General features: G+C 55.4%; 1 protein-coding gene across 19 annotated transcripts in view; it reads right to left on the bottom strand.

The window, feature by feature from the left end:
* LOC135290684 (proteoglycan 4-like) overlaps window positions 1-25,056 on the bottom strand; it is a 137,524-nt gene that overhangs the window by 91,596 nt on the left and 20,872 nt on the right. For 10 of the 19 annotated variants that reach the window (XM_064404615.1, XM_064404616.1, XM_064404612.1 and 7 more), the window contains 13 exons: window positions 24,382-24,513; window positions 22,609-22,740; window positions 20,854-20,985; window positions 19,079-19,210; window positions 17,325-17,456; window positions 15,570-15,701; window positions 13,797-13,928; window positions 12,042-12,173; window positions 10,269-10,400; window positions 8,514-8,645; window positions 6,758-6,889; window positions 4,985-5,116; window positions 1,451-1,582 (listed from right to left, as the gene is read on the bottom strand). In XM_064404615.1, the coding sequence (XP_064260685.1) occupies window positions 1,451-1,582; window positions 4,985-5,116; window positions 6,758-6,889; window positions 8,514-8,645; window positions 10,269-10,400; window positions 12,042-12,173; window positions 13,797-13,928; window positions 15,570-15,701; window positions 17,325-17,456; window positions 19,079-19,210; window positions 20,854-20,985; window positions 22,609-22,740; window positions 24,382-24,513 (1,716 nt within the window). The remainder of the gene's footprint in view (window positions 1-1,450; window positions 1,583-4,984; window positions 5,117-6,757; window positions 6,890-8,513; window positions 8,646-10,268; window positions 10,401-12,041; window positions 12,174-13,796; window positions 13,929-15,569; window positions 15,702-17,324; window positions 17,457-19,078; window positions 19,211-20,853; window positions 20,986-22,608; window positions 22,741-24,381; window positions 24,514-25,056) is intronic. The other 9 variants (XM_064404617.1, XM_064404611.1, XM_064404613.1 and 6 more) reach the window with 9 other exon arrangements.

Consider the following 25,056-nt stretch of genomic DNA (forward strand, 5'->3'; position numbering starts at 1 on the left):
GCCTGCTATCAGCAAGCAACCTTGTGTCTGCAAAACGCAGCTTTTATTTCTTGCAAGCTCTGAAATGGACAAGTAGCAAAGAGGCGCCAAGGCCTTTGCTCTTGCTGCTGCAGACAGGGAAAACTACAAGTGGATCACAATCCCATCCTGTGCTGGAAAAGGGCAGGAAAAGTTGTACAGAAGCCCCCTTGCTGGCTGCAGAAAGACAAAATGAACAGGGCTTCTCCTCCTAGCATACCAAAAAAAGCAGAAGCCACAGGGTGCAAGCGGCAGCTACTCCAGCCTCAAAAGCACTGGCATGCACTGAAGGCCATGTTTGACAGGGCAACAGCCTTTGTGCTCACCGCTGTCACGTCGGCATCTATGGAAGTCTGCCTGAAGGTCCCTCACGAGACTCCCCTTGTCCAGGCGACAGCTCCCTCAGCACCTCCTCCCTGGGCTTATGCTCCACACCCTTGCCCACCTCCCGTCTCCTTCTGGCCACACGCTCCAGCCCCTCAATGACTTGCTGCTTCACAGGGGCCCACAACTGCACACAGCACTCGCTGCAGCTGCGGCCCCAGCGCTGCCCAGCACAGGCCGGCGCTCACTGCCCTGCTCCTGCTGCCCCTCTGCTGCTGACACAGCCCACCAAGCCCTTGGCCTTCTTGGCCGCCTGCCCACACGCTGCCTCACGTCCAGCTGCTCTGGACCACCAGCAGCCCTGCCTCCTTTTGGCCCACGCAGCTCGCCAGACACACTCTTGCCCATCTGACTTCAAATACTGCATCCTCCATTTCAACATCTCCTTCCTCTACTCTACAACGCAACACAGCACTCAAGGACTTCCAGCTTCACCCCCACTCCAGGCTCCAGTGCACTTGCCAAAGCTGCAGACTTCACCGCAAAAGGGATCCACAGAAACTCCCCGCTTCTGCCTTTTGCCTCACAAGAAGCCTTCGCAACTACGCGTTTCCTTTCCTTGGCCACACGGCACAAGAATGCCCCCCCCCACCACAGATTCACGCACAGCACACTCATCTCCTTGCAGCTTATCAAAAGCCAACACACAGCTGGGCCCAAAGAGGCTGTACAAATGAAGAACTGCTCAAGAAAACTGCAGAACACTTCCACAAGCCAACACACCTTTCCACAAAGGAAAAACAAACAAACAAAGCCCTGGGGTCGCCAGCACCACCACCTGTGCCCTTGGCCAATGCACTGCAGAAGCCCAGACATAGAGCTGCACTCAGCCAGGCAGCCAAAAGCTCACCCAGAGCCCCCAGTCTTCGGTGCCTCAACATGACTGGGCAAAGGCCAATTTCCAGCTGGCACGTCCTACAGGAAATGACAACATCCTGCAGGACTCCAGCACTCCGCCTCCTCGGCCAGCAACAGCAAGTGCTGCCTGCTCACAAACGTGCACCTCTGCCTTGCCCTAAAGACAGCGTCACCCACAGCTGGCACTTACTCTCTTGCAAGGATCAGCCGGGGCTGTCACCACACACGGAGGCTTCTGCTTCTCTCCCTCCCTTTGCTCCTCTTTGCCTTCTTGTCCGGGAGCAGAGGGAGCCACGGGAGAGACGGCTGTTCCTTTCGTCACCTGTGGCAAGAGAGAAGCATGAGGGACACGCCGTTACCTAGCATTCTAAACCCAGTTCTCCTGCCACCTACAACCACATCTTCTAAGGAGAACTCATCAGCTCTCTTAGCAATGGCATTCTAAGTCACTCCAACCAGATGAAAATGGGCCAATTCAACACAACGCTATATGGCTAGGAATTTCACATTCCTCCTGGCCTGCTATCAGCAAGCAACCTTGTGTCTGCAAAACGCAGCTTTTATTTCTTGCAAGCTCTGAAATGGACAAGTAGCAAAGAGCCGCAAAGGCCTTTGCTCTTGCTGCTGCAGACTGGGAAAACTACAGGTGGATCACAATCCCATCCTGTGCTGGAAAAGGGCAGGAAAAGTTGTACAGAAGCCCCCTTGCTGGCTGCAGAAAGACAAAATGAACAGGGCTTCTCCTCCTAGCATACCAAAAAAAGCAGAAGCCACAGGGTGCAAGCGGCAGCTACTCCAGCCTCAAAAGCACTGGCATGCACTGAAGGCCATGTTTGACAGGGCAACAGCCTTTGTGCTCACCGCTGTCACGTCGGCATCTATGGAAGTCTGCCTGAAGGTCCCTCACGAGACTCCCCTTGTCCAGGCGACAGCTCCCTCAGCACCTCCTCCCTGGGCTTATGCTCCACACCCTTGCCCACCTCCCGTCTCCTTCTGGCCACACGCTCCAGCCCCTCAATGACTTGCTGCTTCACAGGGGCCCACAACTGCACACAGCACTCACTGCAGCTGCGGCCCCAGCGCTGCCCAGCACAGGCCGGCGCTCACTGCCCTGCTCCTGCTGCCCCTCTGCTGCTGACACAGCCCACCAAGCCCTTGGCCTTCTTGGCCGCCTGCCCACACGCTGCCTCACGTCCAGCTGCTCTGGACCACCAGCAGCCCTGCCTCCTTTTGGCCCACGCAGCTCGCCAGACACACTCTTGCCCATCTGACTTCAAATACTGCATCCTCCATTTCAACATCTCCTTCCTCTACTCTACAACGCAACACAGCACTCAAGGACTTCCAGCTTCACCCCCACTCCAGGCTCCAGTGCACTTGCCAAAGCTGCAGACTTCACCGCAAAAGGGATCCACAGAAACTCCCCGCTTCTGCCTTTTGCCTCACAAGAAGCCTTCGCAACTGCGCGTTTCCTTTCCTTGGCCACACGGCAAAAGAATGCCCCCCCCCACCACAGATTCACGCACAGCACACTCATCTCCTTGCAGCTTATCAAAAGCCAACACACAGCTGGGCCCAAAGAGGCTGTACAAATGAAGAACTGCTCAAGAAAACTGCAGAACACTTCCACAAGCCAACACACCTTTCCACAAAGGAAAAACAAACAAACAAAGCCCTGGGGTCGCCAGCACCACCACCGGTGCCCTTGGCCAATGCACTGCAGAAGCCCAGACATAGAGCTGCACTCAGCCAGGCAGCCAAAAGCTCACCCAGAGCCCCCAGTCTTCGGTGCCTCAACATGACTGGGCAATGGCCAATTTCCAGCTGGCACGTCCTGCAGGAAATGACAACATCCTGCAGGACTCCAGCACTCCGCCTCCTCGGCCAGCAACAGCAAGTGCTGGCTGCTCACAAACGTGCACCTCTGCCTTGCCCTAAAGACAGCGTCACCCACAGCTGGCACTTACTCTCTTGCAAGGATCAGCCGGGGCTGTCACCACACACGGAGGCTTCTGCTTCTCTCGCTCCCTTTGCTCCTCTTTGCCTTCTTGTCCGGGAGCAGAGGGAGCCACGGGACAGACGGCTGTTCCTTTCGTCACCTGTGGCAAGAGAGAAGCATGAGGGACACGCCGTTACCTAGCATTCTAAACCCAGTTCTCCTGCCACCTACAACCACATCTTCTAAGGAGAACTGATCAGCTCTCTTAGCAATGGCATTCTAAGTCACTCCAACCAGATGAAAATGGGCCAATTCAACACAACGCTATATGCCTAGGAATTTCACATTCCTCCTTGCCTGCTATCAGCAAGCAACCTTGTGTCTGCAAAACGCAGCTTTTATTTCTTGCAAGCTCTGAAATGGACAAGTAGCAAAGAGGCGCCAAGGCCTTTGCTCTTGCTGCTGCAGACAGGGAAAACTACAAGTGGATCACAATCCCATCCTGTGCTGGAAAAGGGCAGGAAAAGTTGTACAGAAGCCCCCTTGCTGGCTGCAGAAAGACAAAATGAACAGGGCTTCTCCTCCTAGCATACCAAAAAAAGCAGAAGCCACAGGGTGCAAGCGGCAGCTACTCCAGCCTCAAAAGCACTGGCATGCACTGAAGGCCATGTTTGACAGGGCAACAGCCTTTGTGCTCACCGCTGTCACGTCGGCATCTATGGAAGTCTGCCTGAAGGTCCCTCACGAGACTCCCCTTGTCCAGGCGACAGCTCCCTCAGCACCTCCTCCCTGGGCTTATGCTCCACACCCTTGCCCACCTCCCGTCTCCTTCTGGCCACACGCTCCAGCCCCTCAATGACTTGCTGCTTCACAGGGGCCCACAACTGCACACAGCACTCGCTGCAGCTGCGGCCCCAGCGCTGCCCAGCACAGGCCGGCGCTCACTGCCCTGCTCCTGCTGCCCCTCTGCTGCTGACACAGCCCACCAAGCCCTTGGCCTTCTTGGCCGCCTGCCCACACGCTGCCTCACATGCAGCTGCTCTGGACCACCAGCAGCCCTACCTCCTTTTGGCCCACGCAGCTCGCCAGACACACTCTTGCCCATCTGACTTCAAATACTGCATCCTCCATTTCAACATCTCCTTCCTCTTCTCTACAACGCAACACAGCACTCAAGGACTTCCAGCTTCACCCCCACTCCAGGCTCCAGTGCACTTGTCAAAGCTGCAGACTTCAGCGCAAAAGGGATCCACAGAATCTCCCCGCTTCTGCCTTTTGCCTCACAAGAAGCCTAAGCCAATACGCGCTTCCTTTCCTTGGCCACACGGCACAAAGATGGGCCCCCACAGCTTCACGCACAGCACACTCATCTCCTTGCAGCTTATCAAAAGCCAAAAAAGGCTGTACAAATGAAGAACTGCTCAAGAAAACTGCAGAACACTTCCACAAGCCAACACACCTTTCCACAAAGGAAAAACAAACAAACAAAGCCCTGGGGTCGCCAGCACCACCACCTGTGCCCTTGGCCAATGCACTGCAGAAGCCCAGACATAGAGCTGCACTCAGCCAGGCAGCCAAAAGCTCACCCAGAGCCCCCAGCTCTTCGGTGCCTCAACATGACTGGGCAAAGGCCAATTTCCAGCTGGCACTGCTTGCAGGAAATAACTACGTCCTGCAGGACTCCAGCACTCAGCCTCCTCGGCCTGCAACAGCAAGTGCTGCCTGCTGACAAACTTGCACCTCTGCCTTGCCCTAAAGACAGCGCCACCCACAGCTGGCACTTACTCTCTTGCAAGGATCAGCCAGGGCTGTCACCACACACGGACGATTCTGCTTCTCTCCCTCCCTTTGCTCCTCTTTGCCTTCTTGTCCGGGAGCAGAGGGAGCCACGGGAGAGACGGCTGTTCCTTTCGTCACCTGTGGCAAGAGAGAAGCATGAGGGACACGCCGTTACCTAGCATTCTAAACCCAGTTCTCCTGACACCTACAACCACATCTTCTAAGGAGAACTCATCAGCTCTCTTAGCAATGGCATTCTAAGTCACTCCAACCAGATGAAAATGGGCCAATTCAACACAACGCTATATGGCTAGGAATTTCACATTCCTCCTTGCCTGCTATCAGCAAGCAACCTTGTCTCTGCAAAACGCAGCTTTTATTTCTTGCAAGCTCTGAAATGGACAAGTAGCAAAGAGCCGCCAAGGCCTTTGCTCTTGCTGCTGCAGACAGGGAAAACTACAAGTGGATCACAATCCCATCCTGTGCTGGAAAAGGGCAGGAAATGTTGTGCAGAAGCCCCCTTGCTGGCTGCAGAAAGACAAAATGAACAGGGCTTCTCCTCCTAGCATACCAAAAAACGCAGAAGCCACAGGGTGCAAGCGGCAGCTACTCCAGCCTCAAAAGCACTGGCATGCACTGAGGCCATGTTTGAAAGGGCAACAGCCCTTGTGCTCACCGCTGTCACGTCGGCATCTATGGACGTCTGCCTGAAGGTCCCTCACGAGACTCCCCTTGTCCAGGCGACAGCTCCCTCAGCACCTCCTCCCTGGGCTTATGCTCCACACCCTTGCCCACCTCCCGTCTCCTTCTGGCCACACGCTCCAGCCCCTCAATGACTTGCTGCTTCACAGGGGCCCACAACTGCACACAGCACTCACTGCAGCTGCGGCCGCAGCGCTGCCCAGCACAGGCCGGCGCTCACTGCCCTGCTCCTGCTGCCCCTCTGCTGCTGACACAGCCCACCATGCCCTTGGCCTTCTTGGCCGCCTGCCCACACGCTGCCTCACGTGCAGCTGCTCTGGACCACCAGCAGCTCTGCCTCCTTTTGGCCCACGCAGCTCGCCAGACACACTCTTGCCCATCTGACTTCAAATACTGCATCCTCCATTTCAACATCTCCTTCCTCTACTCTACAACGCAGCACAGCACTCAAGGACTTCCAGCTTCACCCCCACTCCAGGCTCCAGTGCACTTGCCAAAGCTGCAGACTTCACCGCAGAAGGGATCCACAGAAACTCCCCGCTTCTGCCTTTTGCCTCACAAGAAGCCTTCGCAACTACGCGCTTCCTTTGCTTGGCCACACGGCACAAGAATTGCCCCCCACAGCTTCACGCACAGCACACTCATCTCCTTGCAGCTTATCAAAAGCCAACACACAGCTGGGCCAAAAGAGGCTGTACAAATGAAGAACTGCTCAAGAAAACTGCAGAATACTTCCACAAGCCAAACACACATTTCCACGAAGGAAAAACAAACAAGCAAAGCCCTGGGGTCGCCAGCACCACCACCTGTGCCCTTGGCCAATGCACTGCAGAAGCCCAGACATAGAGCTGCACTCAGCCAGGCAGCCAAAAGCTCACCCAGAGCCCCCAGCTCTTCGGTGCCTCAACATGACTGGGCAAAGGCCAATTTCCAGCTGGCACGGCCTGCAGGAAATGACTACGTCCTGCAGGACTCCAGCACTCAGACTCCTCGGCCTGCAACAGCAAGCGCTGCCTGCTGACAAACTTGCTCCTCTGCCTTGCCCTAAAGACAGCGCCACCCACAGCTGGCACTTACTCTCTTGCAAGGATCAGCCGGGGCTGTGACCACACACGGACGATTCTGCTTCTCTCGCTCCCTTTGCTCCTCTTTGCCTTCTTGTCCGGGAGCAGATGGAGCCACAGGAGAGACGGCTGTTCCTTTCGTCACCTGTGGCAAGAGAGAAGCATGAGGGACACGCCGTTACCTAGCATTCTAAACCCAGTTCTCCTGACACCTACAACCACATCTTCTAAGGAGAACTCATCAGCTCTCTTAGCAATGGCATTCTAAGTCACTCCAACCAGATGAAAATGGGCCAATTCAACACAACGCTATATGGCTAGGAATTTCACATTCCTCCTTGCCTGCTATCAGCAAGCAACCTTGTCTCTGCAAAACGCAGCTTTTATTTCTTGCAAGCTCTGAAATGGACAAGTAGCAAAGAGGCGCCAAGGCCTTTGCTCTTGCTGCTGCAGACAGGGAAAACTACAAGTGGATCACAATCCCATCCTGTGCTGGAAAAGGGCAGGAAATGTTGTGCAGAAGCCCCCTTGCTGGCTGCAGAAAGACAAAATGAACAGGGCTTCTCCTCCTAGCATACCAAGAAACGCAGAAGCCACAGGGTGCAAGCGGCAGCTACTCCAGCCTCAAAAGCACTGGCATGCACTGAGGCCATGTTTGAAAGGGCAACAGCCCTTGTGCTCACCGCTGTCACGTCGGCATCTATGGACGTCTGCCTGAAGGTCCCTCACGAGACTCCCCTTGTCCAGGCGACAGCTCCCTCAGCACCTCCTCCCTGGGCTTATGCTCCACACCCTTGCCCACCTCCCGTCTCCTTCTGGCCACACGCTCCAGCCCCTCAATGACTTGCTGCTTCACAGGGGCCCACAACTGCACACAGCACTCACTGCAGCTGCGGCCCCAGCGCTGCCCAGCACAGGCCGGTGCTCACTGCCCTGCTCCTGCTGCCCCTCTGCTGCTGACACAGCCCACCCTGCCCTTGGCCTTCTTGGCCGCCTGCCCACACGCTGCCTCACGTGCAGCTGCTCTGGACCACCAGCAGCCCTACCTCCTTTTGGCCCACGCAGCTCGCCAGACACACTCTTGCCCATCTGACTTCAAATACTGCATCCTCCATTTCAACATCTCCTTCCTCTTCTCTACAACGCAACACAGCACTCAAGGACTTCCAGCTTCACCCCCACTCCAGGCTCCAGTGCACTTGTCAAAGCTGCAGACTTCACCGCAAAAGGGATCCACAGAAACTCCCCGCTTCTGCCTTTTGCCTCACAAGAAGCCTAAGCCAATACGCGCTTCCTTTCCTTGGCCACACGGCACAAAGATGGGCCCCCACAGCTTCACGCACAGCACACTCATCTCCTTGCAGCCTATCAAAAGCCAAAAAAGGCTGTACAAATGAAGAACTGCTCAAGAAAACTGCAGAACACTTCCACAAGCCAAACACACATTTCCACGAAGGAAAAACAAACAAGCAAAGCCCTGGGGTCGCCAGCACCACCACCTGTGCCCTTGGCCAATGCACTGCAGAAGCCCAGGCATAGAGCTGCACTCAGCCAGGCAGCCAAAAGCTCACCCAGAGCCCCCAGTCTTCGATGCCTCAACATGACTGGGCAAAGGCCAATTTCCAGCTGGCACTGCTTGCAGGAAATAACTACGTCCTGCAGGACTCCAGCACTCAGCCTCCTCGGCCAGCAACAGCAAGTGCTGCCTGCTCACAAACTTGCACCTCTGCCTTGCCCTAAAGACAGCGCCACCCACAGCTGGCACTTACTCTCTTGCAAGGATCAGCCGGGGCTGTCACCACAAACGGACGCTTCTGCTTCTCTCGCTCCCTTTGCTCCTCTTTGCCTTCTTGTCCGGGAGCAGAGGGAGCCACGGGAGAGACGGCTGTTCCTTTCGTCACCTGTGGCAAGAGAGAAGCATGAGGGACACGCCGTTACCTAGCATTCTAAACCCAGTTCTCCTGACACCTACAACCACATCTTCTAAGGAGAACTCATCAGCTCTCTTAGCAATGGCATTCTAAGTCACTCCAACCAGATTAAAACGGGCCAATTCAACACAACGCTATACGGCTAGGAATTTCACATTCCTCCTTGCCTGCTATCAGCAAGCAACCTTGTCTCTGCAAAACGCAGCTTTTATTTCTTGCAAGCTCTGAAATGGACAAGTAGCAAAGAGCCGCCAAGGCCTTTGCTCTTGCTGCTGCAGACTGGGAAAACTACAAGTGGATCACAATCCCATCCTGTGCTGGAAAAGGCCAGGAAATGTTGTACAGAAGCCCCCTTGCTGGCTGCAGAAAGACAAAATGAACAGGGCTTCTCCTCCTAGCATACCAAAAAACGCAGAAGCCACAGGGTGCAAGCAGCAGCTACTCCAGCCTCAAAAGCACTGGCATGCACTGAGGCCATGTTTGACAGGGCAACAGCCCTTGTGCTCACCGCTGTCACGTCGGCATCTATGGAAGTCTGCCTGAAGGTCCCTCACGAGACTCCCCTTGTCCAGGCGACAGCTCCCTCAGCACCTCCTCCCTGGGCTTATGCTCCACACCCTTGCCCACCTCCCGTCTCCTTCTGGCCACACGCTCCAGCCCCTCAATGACTTGCTGCTTCACAGGGGCCCACAACTGCACACAGCACTCACTGCAGCTGCGGCCGCAGCGCTGCCCAGCACAGGCCGGTGCTCACTGCCCTGCTCCTGCTGCCCTCTGCTGCTGACACAGCCCACCATGCCCTTGGCCTTCTTGGCCGCCTGCCCACACGCTGCCTCACGTGCAGCTGCTCTGGACCACCAGCAGCCCTGCCTCCTTTTGGCCCACGCAGCTCGCCAGACACACTCTTGCCCATCTGACTTCAAATACTGCATCCTCCATTTCAACATCTCCTTCCTCTTCTCTACAACGCAACACAGCACTCAAGGACTTCCAGCTTCACCCCCACTCCAGGCTCCAGTGCACTTGCCAAAGCTGCAGACTTCACCGCAAAAGGGATCCACAGAAACTCCCCGCTTCTGCCTTTTGCCTCACAAGAAGCCTAAGCCAATACGCGCTTCCTTTCCTTGGCCACACGGCACAAAGATGGGCCCCCACAGCTTCACGCACAGCACACTCATCTCCTTGCAGCTTATCAAAAGCCAAAAAAGGCTGTACAAATGAAGAACTGCTCAAGAAAACTGCAGAACACTTCCACAAGCCAACACACCTTTCCACAAAGGAAAAACAAACAAACAAAGCCCTGGGGTCGCCAGCACCACCACCTGTGCCCTTGGCCAATGCACTGCAGAAGCCCAGACATAGAGCTGCACTCAGCCAGGCAGCCAAAAGCTCACCCAGAGCCCCCAGCTCTTCGGTGCCTCAACATGACTGGGCAAAGGCCAATTTCCAGCTGGCACTGCTTGCAGGAAATAACTACGTCCTGCAGGACTCCAGCACTCAGCCTCCTCGGCCTGCAACAGCAAGTGCTGCCTGCTGACAAACTTGCACCTCTGCCTTGCCCTAAAGACAGCGCCACCCACAGCTGGCACTTACTCTCTTGCAAGGATCAGCCAGGGCTGTCACCACACACGGACGATTCTGCTTCTCTCCCTCCCTTTGCTCCTCTTTGCCTTCTTGTCCGGGAGCAGAGGGAGCCACGGGAGAGACGGCTGTTCCTTTCGTCACCTGTGGCAAGAGAGAAGCATGAGGGACACGCCGTTACCTAGCATTCTAAACCCAGTTCTCCTGGCACCTACAACCACATCTTCTAAGGAGAACTCATCAGCTCTCTTAGCAATGGCATTCTAAGTCACTCCAACCAGATTAAAATGGGCCAATTCAACACAACGCTATATGGCTAGGAATTTCACATTCCTCCTTGCCTGCTATCAGCAAGCAACCTTGTCTCTGCAAAACGCAGCTTTTATTTCTTGCAAGCTCTGAAATGGACAAGTAGCAAAGATCCGCCAAGGCCTTTGCTCTTGCTGCTGCAGACAGGGAAAACTACAAGTGGATCACAATCCCATCCTGTGCTGGAAAAGGGCAGGAAATGTTGTGCAGAAGCCGCCTTGCTGGCTGCACAAAGACAAAATGAACAGGGCTTCTCCTCCTAGCATACCAAAAAACGCAGAAGCCACAGGGTGCAAGCGGCAGCTACTCCAGCCTCAAAAGCACTGGCATGCACTGAGGCCATGTTTGAAAGGGCAACAGCCCTTGTGCTCACCGCTGTCACGTCGGCATCTATGGATGTCTGCCTGAAGGTCCCTCACGAGACTCCCCTTGTCCAGGCGACAGCTCCCTCAGCACCTCCTCCCTGGGCTTATGCTCCACACCCTTGCCCACCTCCCGTCTCCTTCTGGCCACACGCTCCAGCCCCTCAATGACTTGCTGCTTCACAGGGGCCCACAACTGCACACAGCACTCACTGCAGCTGCGGCCCCAGCGCTGCCCAGCACAGGCCGGCGCTCACTGCCCTGCTCCTGCTGCTCCTCTGCTGCTGACACAGCCCACCATGCCCTTGGCCTTCTTGGCCGCCTGCCCACACGCTGCCTCACGTGCAGCTGCTCTGGACCACCAGCAGCCCTGCCTCCTTTTGGCCCACGCAGCTCGCCAGACACACTCTTGCCCATCTGACTTCAAATACTGCATCCTCCATTTCAACATCTCCTTCCTCTTCTCTACAACGCAACACAGCACTCAAGGACTTCCAGCTTCACCCCCACTCCAGGCTCCAGTGCACTTGCCAAAGCTGCAGACTTCACCGCAAAAGGGATCCACAGAAACTCCCCGCTTCTGCCTTTTGCCTCACAAGAAGCCTTCGCAACTACGCGCTTCCTTTGCTTGGCCACACGGCACAAGAATTGCCCCCCACAGCTTCACGCACAGCACACTCATCTCCTTGCAGCTTATCAAAAGCCAACACACAGCTGGGCCAAAAGAGGCTGTACAAATGAAGAACTGCTCAAGAAAACTGCAGAATACTTCCACAAGCCAAACACACATTTCCACGAAGGAAAAACAAACAAGCAAAGCCCTGGGGTCGCCAGCACCACCACCTGTGCCCTTGGCCAATGCACTGCAGAAGCCCAGACATAGAGCTGCACTCAGCCAGGCAGCCAAAAGCTCACCCAGAGCCCCCAGCTCTTCGGTGCCTCAACATGACTGGGCAAAGGCCAATTTCCAGCTGGCACGGCCTGCAGGAAATGACTACGTCCTGCAGGACTCCAGCACTCAGACTCCTCGGCCTGCAACAGCAAGCGCTGCCTGCTGACAAACTTGCTCCTCTGCCTTGCCCTAAAGACAGCGCCACCCACAGCTGGCACTTACTCTCTTGCAAGGATCAGCCGGGGCTGTGACCACACACGGACGATTCTGCTTCTCTCCCTCCCTTTGCTCCTCTTTGCCTTCTTGTCCGGGAGCAGAGGGAGCCACAGGAGAGACGGCTGTTCCTTTCGTCACCTGTGGCAAGAGAGAAGCATGAGGGACACGCCGTTACCTAGCATTCTAAACCCAGTTCTCCTGACACCTACAACCACATCTTCTAAGGAGAACTCATCAGCTCTCTTAGCAATGGCATTCTAAGTCACTCCAACCAGATTAAAACGGGCCAATTCAACACAACGCTATACGGCTAGGAATTTCACATTCCTCCTTGCCTGCTATCAGCAAGCAACCTTGTCTCTGCAAAACGCAGCTTTTATTTCTTGCAAGCTCTGAAATGGACAAGTAGCAAAGAGCCGCCAAGGCCTTTGGTCTTGCTGCTGCAGACTGGGAAAACTACAAGTGGATCACAATCCCATCCTGTGCTGGAAAAGGCCAGGAAATGTTGTGCAGAAGCCCCCTTGCTGGCTGCAGAAAGACAAAATGAACAGGGCTTCTCCTCCTAGCATACCAAAAAACGCAGAAGCCACAGGGTGCAAGCGGCAGCTACTCCAGTCTCAAAAGCACTGGCATGCACTGAGGCCATGTTTGACAGGGCAACAGCCCTTGTGCTCACCGCTGTCACGTCAGCATCTATGGAAGTCTGCCTGAAGGTCCCTCACGAGACTCCCCTTGTCCAGGCGACAGCTCCCTCAGCACCTCCTCCCTGGGCTTATGCTCCACACCCTTGCCCACCTCCCGTCTCCTTCTGGCCACACGCTCCAGCCCCTCAATGACTTGCTGCTTCACAGGGGCCCACAACTGCACACAGCACTCACTGCAGCTGCGGCCCCAGCGCTGCCCAGCACAGGCCGGTGCTCACTGCCCTGCTCCTGCTGCCCTCTGCTGCTGACACAGCCCACCATGCCCTTGGCCTTCTTGGCCGCCTGCCCACACGCTGCCTCACGTGCAGCTGCTCTGGACCACCAGCAGCCCTGCCTCCTTTTGGCCCACGCAGCTCGCCAGACACACTCTTGCCCATCTGACTTCAAATACTGCATCCTCCATTTCAACATCTCCTTCCTCTTCTCTACAACGCAACACAGCACTCAAGGACTTCCAGCTTCACCCCCACTCCAGGCTCCAGTGCACTTGTCAAAGCTGCAGACTTCAGCGCAAAAGGGATCCACAGAAACTCCCCGCTTCTGCCTTTTGCCTCACAAGAAGCCTAAGCCAATACGCGCTTCCTTTCCTTGGCCACACGGCACAAAGATGGGCCCCCACAGCTTCACGCACAGCACACTCATCTCCTTGCAGCCTATCAAAAGCCAAAAAAGGCTGTACAAATGAAGAACTGCTCAAGAAAACTGCAGAACACTTCCACAAGCCAAACACACATTTCCACGAACGAAAAACAAACAAGCAAAGCCCTGGGGTCGCCAGCACCACCACCTGTGCCCTTGGCCAATGCACTGCAGAAGCCCAGGCATAGAGCTGCACTCAGCCAGGCAGCCAAAAGCTCACCCAGAGCCCCCAGTCTTCGATGCCTCAACATGACTGGGCAAAGGCCAATTTCCAGCTGGCACTGCTTGCAGGAAATAACTACGTCCTGCAGGACTCCAGCACTCAGCCTCCTCGGCCAGCAACAGCAAGTGCTGCCTGCTCACAAACTTGCACCTCTGCCTTGCCCTAAAGACAGCGCCACCCACAGCTGGCACTTACTCTCTTGCAAGGATCAGCCGGGGCTGTCACCACAAACGGACGCTTCTGCTTCTCTCGCTCCCTTTGCTCCTCTTTGCCTTCTTGTCCGGGAGCAGAGGGAGCCACGGGAGAGACGGCTGTTCCTTTTGTCACCTGTAGAAAGAGAGAAGCATGAGGGACATGCCGTTACCTAGCATTCTAAACCTAGTTCTCCTGGCAACTACAACCACATCTTCTAAGGAGAACTCATCAGCTCTCTTAGCAATGGCATTCTAAGTCACTCCAACCAGATGAAAATGGGCCAATTCAACACAACGCTATATGGCTAGGAATTTCACATTCCTCCTTGCCTGCTATCAGCAAGCAACCTTGTCTCTGCAAAACGCAGCTTTTATTTCTTGCAAGCTCTGAAATGGACAAGTAGCAAAGAGCCGCCAAGGCCTTTGCTCTTGCTGCTGCAGACTGGGAAAACTACAAGTGGATCATAATCCCATCCTGTGCTGGAAAAGGCCAGGAAATGTTGTACAGAAGCCCCCTTGCTGGCTGCAGAAAGACAAAATGAACAGGGCTTCTCCTCCTAGCATACCAAAAAACGCAGAAGCCACAGGGTGCAAGCAGCAGCTATTCCAGCCTCAAAAGCACTGGCATGCACTGAGGCCATGTTTGACAGGGCAACAGCCCTTGTGCTCACCGCTGTCACGTCAGCATCTATGGACGTCTGCCTGAAGGTCCCTCACGAGACTCCCCTTGTCCAGGCGACAGCTCCCTCAGCACCTCCTCCCTGGGCTTATGCTCCACACCCTTGCCCACCTCCCGTCTCCTTCTGGCCACACGCTCCAGCCCCTCAATGACTTGCTGCTTCACAGGGGCCCACAACTGCACACAGCACTCACTGCAGCTGCGGCCCCAGCGCTGCCCAGCACAGGCCGGCGCTCACTGCCCTGCTCCTGCTGCTCCTCTGCTGCTGACACAGCCCACCATGCCCTTGGCCTTCTTGGCCGCCTGCCCACACGCTGCCTCACGTGCAGCTGCTCTGGACCACCAGCAGCCCTGCCTCCTTTTGGCCCACGCAGCTCGCCAGACACACTCTTGCCCATCTGACTTCAAATACTGCATCCTCCATTTCAACATCTCCTTCCTCTTCTCTACAACGCAACACAGCACTCAAGGACTTCCAGCTTCACCCCCACTCCAGGCTCCAGTGCACTTGCCAAAGCAGCAGACTTCACCGCAGAAGGGATCCACAGAAACTCCCCGCTTCTGCCTTTTGCCTCACAAGAAGCCTTCGCAACTACGCGCTTCCTTTGCTTGGCCACACGGCACAAGAATTGCCCCCCACAGCTTCACGCACAGCACAGTCATCTCCTTGCAGCTTATCAAAAGCCAACACACAGCTGGGCCAAAAGAGGCTGTACAAATGAAGAACTGCTCAAGAAAACTGCAGAATACTTCCACAAGCCAAACACACATTTCCACGAAGGAAAAACAAACAAGCAAAGCCCTGGGGTCGCCAGCACCACCACCTGTGCCCTTGGCCAATGCACTGCAGAAGCCCAGACATAGAGCTGCACTCAGCCAGGCAGCCAAAAGCTCACCCAGAGCCCCCAGCTCTTCGGTGCCTCAACATGACTGGGCAAAGGCCAATTTCCAGCTGGCACGGCCTGCAGGAAATGACTACGTCCTGCAGGACTCCAGCACTCAGACTCCTCGGCCTGCAACAGCAAGCGCTGCCTGCTGACAAACTTGCTCCTCTGCCTTGCCCTAAAGACAGCGCCACCCACAGCTGGCACTTACTCTCTTGCAAGGATCAGCCGGGGCTGTGACCACACACGGACGATTCTGCTTCTCTCCCTCCCTTTGCTCCTCTTTGCCTTCTTGTCCGGGAGCAGAGGGAGCCACAGGAGAGACGGCTGTTCCTTTCGTCACCTGTGGCAAGAGAGAAGCATGAGGGACACGCCGTTACCTAGCATTCTAAACCCAGTTCTCCTGACACCTACAACCACATCTTCTAAGGAGAACTCATCAGCTCTCTTAGCAATGGCATTCTAAGTCACTCCAACCAGATTAAAACGGGCCAATTCAACACAACGCTATACGGCTAGGAATTTCACATTCCTCCTTGCCTGCTATCAGCAAGCAACCTTGTCTCTGCAAAACGCAGCTTTTATTTCTTGCAAGCTCTGAAATGGACAAGTAGCAAAGAGCCGCCAAGGCCTTTGCTCTTGCTGCTGCAGACTGGGAAAACTACAAGTGGATCACAATCCCATCCTGTGCTGGAAAAGGCCAGGAAATGTTGTGCAGAAGCCCCCTTGCTGGCTGCAGAAAGACAAAATGAACAGGGCTTCTCCTCCTAGCATACCAAAAAACGCAGAAGCCACAGGGTGCAAGCGGCAGCTACTCCAGTCTCAAAAGCACTGGCATGCACTGAGGCCATGTTTGACAGGGCAACAGCCCTTGTGCTCACCGCTGTCACGTCAGCATCTATGGAAGTCTGCCTGAAGGTCCCTCACGAGACTCCCCTTGTCCAGGCGACAGCTCCCTCAGCACCTCCTCCCTGGGCTTATGCTCCACACCCTTGCCCACCTCCCGTCTCCTTCTGGCCACACGCTCCAGCCCCTCAATGACTTGCTGCTTCACAGGGGCCCACAACTGCACACAGCACTCACTGCAGCTGCGGCCCCAGCGCTGCCCAGCACAGGCCGGTGCTCACTGCCCTGCTCCTGCTGCCCTCTGCTGCTGACACAGCCCACCATGCCCTTGGCCTTCTTGGCCGCCTGCCCACACGCTGCCTCACGTGCAGCTGCTCTGGACCACCAGCAGCCCTGCCTCCTTTTGGCCCACGCAGCTCGCCAGACACACTCTTGCCCATCTGACTTCAAATACTGCATCCTCCATTTCAACATCTCCTTCCTCTTCTCTACAACGCAACACAGCACTCAAGGACTTCCAGCTTCACCCCCACTCCAGGCTCCAGTGCACTTGTCAAAGCTGCAGACTTCAGCGCAAAAGGGATCCACAGAAACTCCCCGCTTCTGCCTTTTGCCTCACAAGAAGCCTAAGCCAATACGCGCTTCCTTTCCTTGGCCACACGGCACAAAGATGGGCCCCCACAGCTTCACGCACAGCACACTCATCTCCTTGCAGCCTATCAAAAGCCAAAAAAGGCTGTACAAATGAAGAACTGCTCAAGAAAACTGCAGAACACTTCCACAAGCCAAACACACATTTCCACGAACGAAAAACAAACAAGCAAAGCCCTGGGGTCGCCAGCACCACCACCTGTGCCCTTGGCCAATGCACTGCAGAAGCCCAGGCATAGAGCTGCACTCAGCCAGGCAGCCAAAAGCTCACCCAGAGCCCCCAGTCTTCGATGCCTCAACATGACTGGGCAAAGGCCAATTTCCAGCTGGCACTGCTTGCAGGAAATAACTACGTCCTGCAGGACTCCAGCACTCAGCCTCCTCGGCCAGCAACAGCAAGTGCTGCCTGCTCACAAACTTGCACCTCTGCCTTGCCCTAAAGACAGCGCCACCCACAGCTGGCACTTACTCTCTTGCAAGGATCAGCCGGGGCTGTCACCACAAACGGACGCTTCTGCTTCTCTCGCTCCCTTTGCTCCTCTTTGCCTTCTTGTCCGGGAGCAGAGGGAGCCACGGGAGAGACGGCTGTTCCTTTTGTCACCTGTAGAAAGAGAGAAGCATGAGGGACATGCCGTTACCTAGCATTCTAAACCTAGTTCTCCTGGCAACTACAACCACATCTTCTAAGGAGAACTCATCAGCTCTCTTAGCAATGGCATTCTAAGTCACTCCAACCAGATTAAAATGGGCCAATTCAACACAACGCTATATGGCTAGGAATTTCACATTCCTCCTTGCCTGCTATCAGCAAGCAACCTTGTCTCTGCAAAACGCAGCTTTTATTTCTTGCAAGCTCTGAAATGGACAAGTAGCAAAGAGCCGCCAAGGCCTTTGCTCTTGCTGCTGCAGACTGGGAAAACTACAAGTGGATCATAATCCCATCCTGTGCTGGAAAAGGCCAGGAAATGTTGTACAGAAGCCCCCTTGCTGGCTGCAGAAAGACAAAATGAACAGGGCTTCTCCTCCTAGCATACCAAAAAACGCAGAAGCCACAGGGTGCAAGCAGCAGCTATTCCAGCCTCAAAAGCACTGGCATGCACTGAGGCCATGTTTGACAGGGCAACAGCCCTTGTGCTCACCGCTGTCACGTCAGCATCTATGGACGTCTGCCTGAAGGTCCCTCACGAGACTCCCCTTGTCCAGGCGACAGCTCCCTCAGCACCTCCTCCCTGGGCTTATGCTCCACACCCTTGCCCACCTCCCGTCTCCTTCTGGCCACACGCTCCAGCCCCTCAATGACTTGCTGCTTCACAGGGGCCCACAACTGCACACAGCACTCACTGCAGCTGCGGCCGCAGCGCTGCCCAGCACAGGCCGGTGCTCACTGCCCTGCTCCTGCTGCCCTCTGCTGCTGACACAGCCCACCATGCCCTTGGCCTTCTTGGCCGCCTGCCCACACGCTGCCTCACGTGCAGCTGCTCTGGACCACCAGCAGCCCTGCCTCATTTTGTCCCACGCAGCTCGCCAGACACACTCTTGCCCATCTGACTTCAAATACTGCATCCTCCATTTCAACATCTCCTTCCTCTTCTCTACAACGCAACACAGCACTCAAGGACTTCCAGCTTCACCCCCACTCCAGGCTCCAGTGCACTTGCCAAAGCTGCAGACTTCACCGCAAAAGGGATCCACAGAAACTCCCCGCTTCTGCCTTTTGCCTCACAAGAAGCCTTCGCAACTACGCGCTTCCTTTCCTTGGCCACACGGCACAAGAATGCCCCCCACAGCTTCACGCACAGCACACTCATCTCCTTGCAGCCTATCAAAAGCCAAAAAAGGCTGTACAAATGAAGAACTGCTCAAGAAAACTGCAGAACACTTCCACAAGCCAACACACCTTTCCACAAAGGAAAAACAAACAAACAAAGCCCTGGGGTCGCCAGCACCACCACCTGTGCCCTTGGCCAATGCACTGCAGAAGCCCAGACATAGAGCTGCACTCAGCCAGGCAGCCAAAAGCTCACCCAGAGCCCCCAGCTCTTCGGTGCCTCAACATGACTGGGCAAAGGCCAATTTCCAGCTGGCACTGCTTGCAGGAAATAACTACGTCCTGCAGGACTCCAGCACTCAGCCTCCTCGGCCAGCAACAGCAAGTGCTGCCTGCTCACAAACTTGCACCTCTGCCTTGCCCTAAAGACAGCGCCACCCACAGCTGGCACTTACTCTCTTGCAAGGATCAGCCAGGGCTGTCACCACACACGGACGATTCTGCTTCTCTCCCTCCCTTTGCTCCTCTTTGCCTTCTTGTCCGGGAGCAGAGGGAGCCACGGGAGAGACGGCTGTTCCTTTCGTCACCTGTGGCAAGAGAGAAGCATGAGGGACACGCCGTTACCTAGCATTCTAAACCCAGTTCTCCTGGCACCTACAACCACATCTTCTAAGGAGAACTCATCAGCTCTCTTAGCAATGGCATTCTAAGTCACTCCAACCAGATGAAAATGGGCCAATTCAACACAACGCTATATGGCTAGGAATTTCACATTCCTCCTTGCCTGCTATCAGCAAGCAACCTTGTCTCTGCAAAACGCAGCTTTTATTTCTTGCAAGCTCTGAAATGGACAAGTAGCAAAGAGCCGCCAAGGCCTTTGCTCTTGCTGCTGCAGACAGGGAAAACTACAAGTGGATCACAATCCCATCCTGTGCTGGAAAAGGCCAGGAAATGTTGTACAGAAGCCCCCTTGCTGGCTGCAGAAAGACAAAATGAACAGGGCTTCTCCTCCTAGCATACCAAAAAACGCAGAAGCCACAGGGTGCAAGCGGCAGCTACTCCAGCCTCAAAAGCACTGGCATGCACTGAGGCCATGTTTGAAAGGGCAACAGCCCTTGTGCTCACCGCTGTCACGTCGGCATCTATGGACGTCTGCCTGAAGGTCCCTCACGAGACTCCCCTTGTCCAGGCGACAGCTCCCTCAGCACCTCCTCCCTGGGCTTATGCTCCACACCCTTGCCCACCTCCCGTCTCCTTCTGGCCACACGCTCCAGCCCCTCAATGACTTGCTGCTTCACAGGGGCCCACAACTGCACACAGCACTCACTGCAGCTGCGGCCCCAGCGCTGCCCAGCACAGGCCGGCGCTCACTGCCCTGCTCCTGCTGCCCCTCTGCTGCTGACACAGCCCACCATGCCCTTGGCCTTCTTGGCCGCCTGCCCACACGCTGCCTCACGTGCAGCTGCTCTGGACCACCAGCAGCCCTGCCTCCTTTTGGCCCACGCAGCTCGCCAGACACACTCTTGCCCATCTGACTTCAAATACTGCATCCTCCATTTCAACATCTCCTTCCTCTTCTCTACAACGCAACACAGCACTCAAGGACTTCCAGCTTCACCCCCACTCCAGGCTCCAGTGCACTTGCCAAAGCTGCAGACTTCACCGCAGAAGGGATCCACAGAAACTCCCCGCTTCTGCCTTTTGCCTCACAAGAAGCCTTCGCAACTACGCGCTTCCTTTGCTTGGCCACACGGCACAAGAATGCCCCCCCCCCCACAGATTCACGCACAGCACACTCATCTCCTTGCAGCTTATCAAAAGCCAACACACAGCTGGGCCCAAAGAGGCTGTACAAATGAAGAACTGCTCAAGAAAACTGCAGAACACTTCCACAAGCCAACACACCTTTCCACAAAGGAAAAACAAACAAACAAAGCCCTGGGGTCGCCAGCACCACCACCTGTGCCCTTGGCCAAAGCACTGCAGAAGCCCAGACATAGAGCTGCACTCAGCCAGGCAGCCAAAAGCTCACCCAGAGCCCCCAGTCTTCGGTGCCTCAACATGACTGGGCAAAGGCCAATTTCCAGCTGGCACGGCCTGCAGGAAATGACTACGTCCTGCAGGACTCCAGCACTCAGCCTCCTCGGCCAGCAACAGCAAGTGCTGCCTGCTCACAAACTTGCACCTCTGCCTTGCCCTAAAGACAGCGCCACCCACAGCTGGCACTTACTCTCTTGCAAGGATCAGCCGGGGCTGTCACCACAGACGGATGCTTCTGCTTCTCTCGCTCCCTTTGCTCCTCTTTGCCTTCTTGTCCGGGAGCAGAGGGAGCCACGGGAGAGACGGCTGTTCCTTTCGTCACCTGTGGCAAGAGAGAAGCATGAGGGACACGCCGTTACCTAGCATTCTAAACCCAGTTCTCCTGACACCTACAACCACATCTTCTAAGGAGAACTCATCAGCTGTCTTAGCAATGGCATTCTAAGTCACTCCAACCAGATTAAAACGGGCCAATTCAACACAACGCTATACGGCTAGGAATTTGACATTCCTCCTTGCCTGCTATCAGCAAGCAACCTTGTCTCTGCAAAACGCAGCTTTTATTTCTTGCAAGCTCTGAAATGGACAAGTAGCAAAGAGCCGCCAAGGCCTTTGCTCTTGCTGCTGCAGACAGGGAAAACTACAAGTGGATCACAATCCCATCCTGTGCTGGAAAAGGGCAGGAAATGTTGTGCAGAAGCCCCCTTGCTGGCTGCAGAAAGACAAAATGAACAGGGCTTCTCCTCCTAGCATACCAAAAAACGCAGAAGCCACAGGGTGCAAGCGGCAGCTACTCCAGCCTCAAAAGCACTGGCATGCACTGAGGCCATGTTTGACAGGGCAACAGCCCTTGTGCTCACCGCTGTCACGTCGGCATCTATGGACGTCTGCCTGAAGGTCCCTCACGAGACTCCCCTTGTCCAGGCGACAGCTCCCTCAGCACCTCCTCCCTGGGCTTATGCTCCACACCCTTGCCCACCTCCCGTCTCCTTCTGGCCACACGCTCCAGCCCCTCAATGACTTGCTGCTTCACAGGGGCCCACAACTGCACACAGCACTCACTGCAGCTGCGGCCGCAGCGCTGCCCAGCACAGGCCGGCGCTCACTGCCCTGCTCCTGCTGCCCTCTGCTGCTGACACAGCCCACCATGCCCTTGGCCTTCTTGGCCGCCTGCCCACACGCTGCCTCACATGCAGCTGCTCTGGACCACCAGCAGCCCTACCTCCTTTTGGCCCACGCAGCTCGCCAGACACACTCTTGCCCATCTGACTTCAAATACTGCATCCTCCATTTCAACATCTCCTTCCTCTTCTCTACAACGCAACACAGCACTCAAGGACTTCCAGCTTCACCCCCACTCCAGGCTCCAGTGCACTTGTCAAAGCTGCAGACTTCAGCGCAAAAGGGATCCACAGAATCTCCCCGCTTCTGCCTTTTGCCTCACAAGAAGCCTAAGCCAATACGCGCTTCCTTTCCTTGGCCACACGGCACAAAGATGGGCCCCCACAGCTTCACGCACAGCACACTCATCTCCTTGCAGCTTATCAAAAGCCAAAAAAGGCTGTACAAATGAAGAACTGCTCAAGAAAACTGCAGAACACTTCCACAAGCCAACACACCTTTCCACAAAGGAAAAACAAACAAACAAAGCCCTGGGGTCGCCAGCACCACCACCTGTGCCCTTGGCCAATGCACTGCAGAAGCCCAGACATAGAGCTGCACTCAGCCAGGCAGCCAAAAGCTCACCCAGAGCCCCCAGCTCTTCGGTGCCTCAACATGACTGGGCAAAGGCCAATTTCCAGCTGGCACTGCTTGCAGGAAATAACTACGTCCTGCAGGACTCCAGCACTCAGCCTCCTCGGCCTGCAACAGCAAGTGCTGCCTGCTCACAAACTTGCACCTCTGCCTTGCCCTAAAGACAGCGCCACCCACAGCTGGCACTTACTCTCTTGCAAGGATCAGCCGGGGCTGTGACCACACACGGACGATTCTGCTTCTCTCCCTCCCTTTGCTCCTCTTTGCCTTCTTGTCCGGGAGCAGAGGGAGCCACGGGAGAGACGGCTGTTCCTTTCGTCACCTGTGGCAAGAGAGAAGCATGAGGGACACGCCGTTACCTAGCATTCTAAACCCAGTTCTCCTGACACCTACAACCACATCTTCTAAGGAGAACTCATCAGCTCTCTTAGCAATGGCATTCTAAGTCACTCCAACCAGATGAAAATGGGCCAATTCAACACAACGCTATATGGCTAGGAATTTCACATTCCTCCTTGCCTGCTATCAGCAAGCAACCTTGTCTCTGCAAAACGCAGCTTTTATTTCTTGCAAGCTCTGAAATGGACAAGTAGCAAAGAGCCGCCAAGGCCTTTGCTCTTGCTGCTGCAGACAGGGAAAACTACAAGTGGATCACAATCCCATCCTGTGCTGGAAAAGGCCAGGAAATGTTGTGCAGAAGCCCCCTTGCTGGCTGCAGAAAGACAAAATGAACAGGGCTTCTCCTCCTAGCATACCAAAAAACGCAGAAGCCACAGGGTGCAAGCGGCAGCTACTCCAGCCTCAAAAGCACTGGCATGCACTGAGGCCATGTTTGAAAGGGCAACAGCCCTTGTGCTCACCGCTGTCACGTCGGCATCTATGGACGTCTGCCTGAAGGTCCCTCACGAGACTCCCCTTGTCCAGGCGACAGCTCCCTCAGCACCTCCTCCCTGGGCTTATGCTCCACACCCTTGCCCACCTCCCGTCTCCTTCTGGCCACACGCTCCAGCCCCTCAATGACTTGCTGCTTCACAGGGGCCCACAACTGCACACAGCACTCACTGCAGCTGCGGCCGCAGCGCTGCCAAGCACAGGCCGGCGCTCACTGCCCTGCTCCTGCTGCTCCTCTGCTGCTGACACAGCCCACCATGCCCTTGGCCTTCTTGGCCGCCTGCCCACACGCTGCCTCACGTGCAGCTGCTCTGGACCACCAGCAGCTCTGCCTCCTTTTGGCCCACGCAGCTCGCCAGACACACTCTTGCCCATCTGACTTCAAATACTGCATCCTCCATTTCAACATCTCTTTCCTCTACTCTACAACGCAACACAGCACTCAAGGACTTCCAGCTTCACCCCCACTCCAGGCTCCAGTGCACTTGCCAAAGCTGCAGACTTCACCGCAGAAGGGATCCACAGAAACTCCCCGCTTCTGCCTTTTGCCTCACAAGAAGCCTTCGCAACTACGCGCTTCCTTTGCTTGGCCACACGGCACAAGAATTGCCCCCCACAGCTTCACGCACAGCACACTCATCTCCTTGCAGCTTATCAAAAGCCAACACACAGCTGGGCCAAAAGAGGCTGTACAAATGAAGAACTGCTCAAGAAAACTGCAGAATACTTCCACAAGCCAAACACACATTTCCACGAAGGAAAAACAAACAAGCAAAGCCCTGGGGTCGCCAGCACCACCACCTGTGCCCTTGGCCAATGCACTGCAGAAGCCCAGACATAGAGCTGCACTCAGCCAGGCAGCCAAAAGCTCACCCAGAGCCCCCAGCTCTTCGGTGCCTCAACATGACTGGGCAAAGGCCAATTTCCAGCTGGCACGGCCTGCAGGAAATGACTACGTCCTGCAGGACTCCAGCACTCAGACTCCTCGGCCTGCAACAGCAAGCGCTGCCTGCTGACAAACTTGCTCCTCTGCCTTGCCCTAAAGACAGCGCCACCCACAGCTGGCACTTACTCTCTTGCAAGGATCAGCCGGGGCTGTGACCACACACGGACGATTCTGCTTCTCTCCCTCCCTTTGCTCCTCTTTGCCTTCTTGTCCGGGAGCAGATGGAGCCACAGGAGAGACGGCTGTTCCTTTCGTCACCTGTGGCAAGAGAGAAGCATGAGGGACACGCCGTTACCTAGCATTCTAAACCCAGTTCTCCTGACACCTACAACCACATCTTCTAAGGAGAACTCATCAGCTGTCTTAGCAATGGCATTCTAAGTCACTCCAACCAGATTAAAACGGGCCAATTCAACACAACGCTATATGGCTAGGAATTTCACATTCCTCCTTGCCTGCTATCAGCAAGCAACCTTGTCTCTGCAAAACGCAGCTTTTATTTCTTGCAAGCTCTGAAATGGACAAGTAGCAAAGAGCCGCCAAGGCCTTTGCTCTTGCTGCTGCAGACAGGGAAAACTACAAGTGGATCACAATCCCATCCTGTGCTGGAAAAGGGCAGGAAATGTTGTGCAGAAGCCCCCTTGCTGGCTGCAGAAAGACAAAATGAACAGGGCTTCTCCTCCTAGCATACCAAAAAACGCAGAAGCCACAGGGTGCAAGCGGCAGCTACTCCAGCCTCAAAAGCACTGGCATGCACTGAGGCCATGTTTGAAAGGGCAACAGCCCTTGTGCTCACCGCTG

This window comes from Passer domesticus, chromosome Z (genome assembly GCF_036417665.1).
Source record: "Passer domesticus isolate bPasDom1 chromosome Z, bPasDom1.hap1, whole genome shotgun sequence".
NCBI classification, from domain to species: Eukaryota; Metazoa; Chordata; class Aves; order Passeriformes; family Passeridae; genus Passer; species Passer domesticus.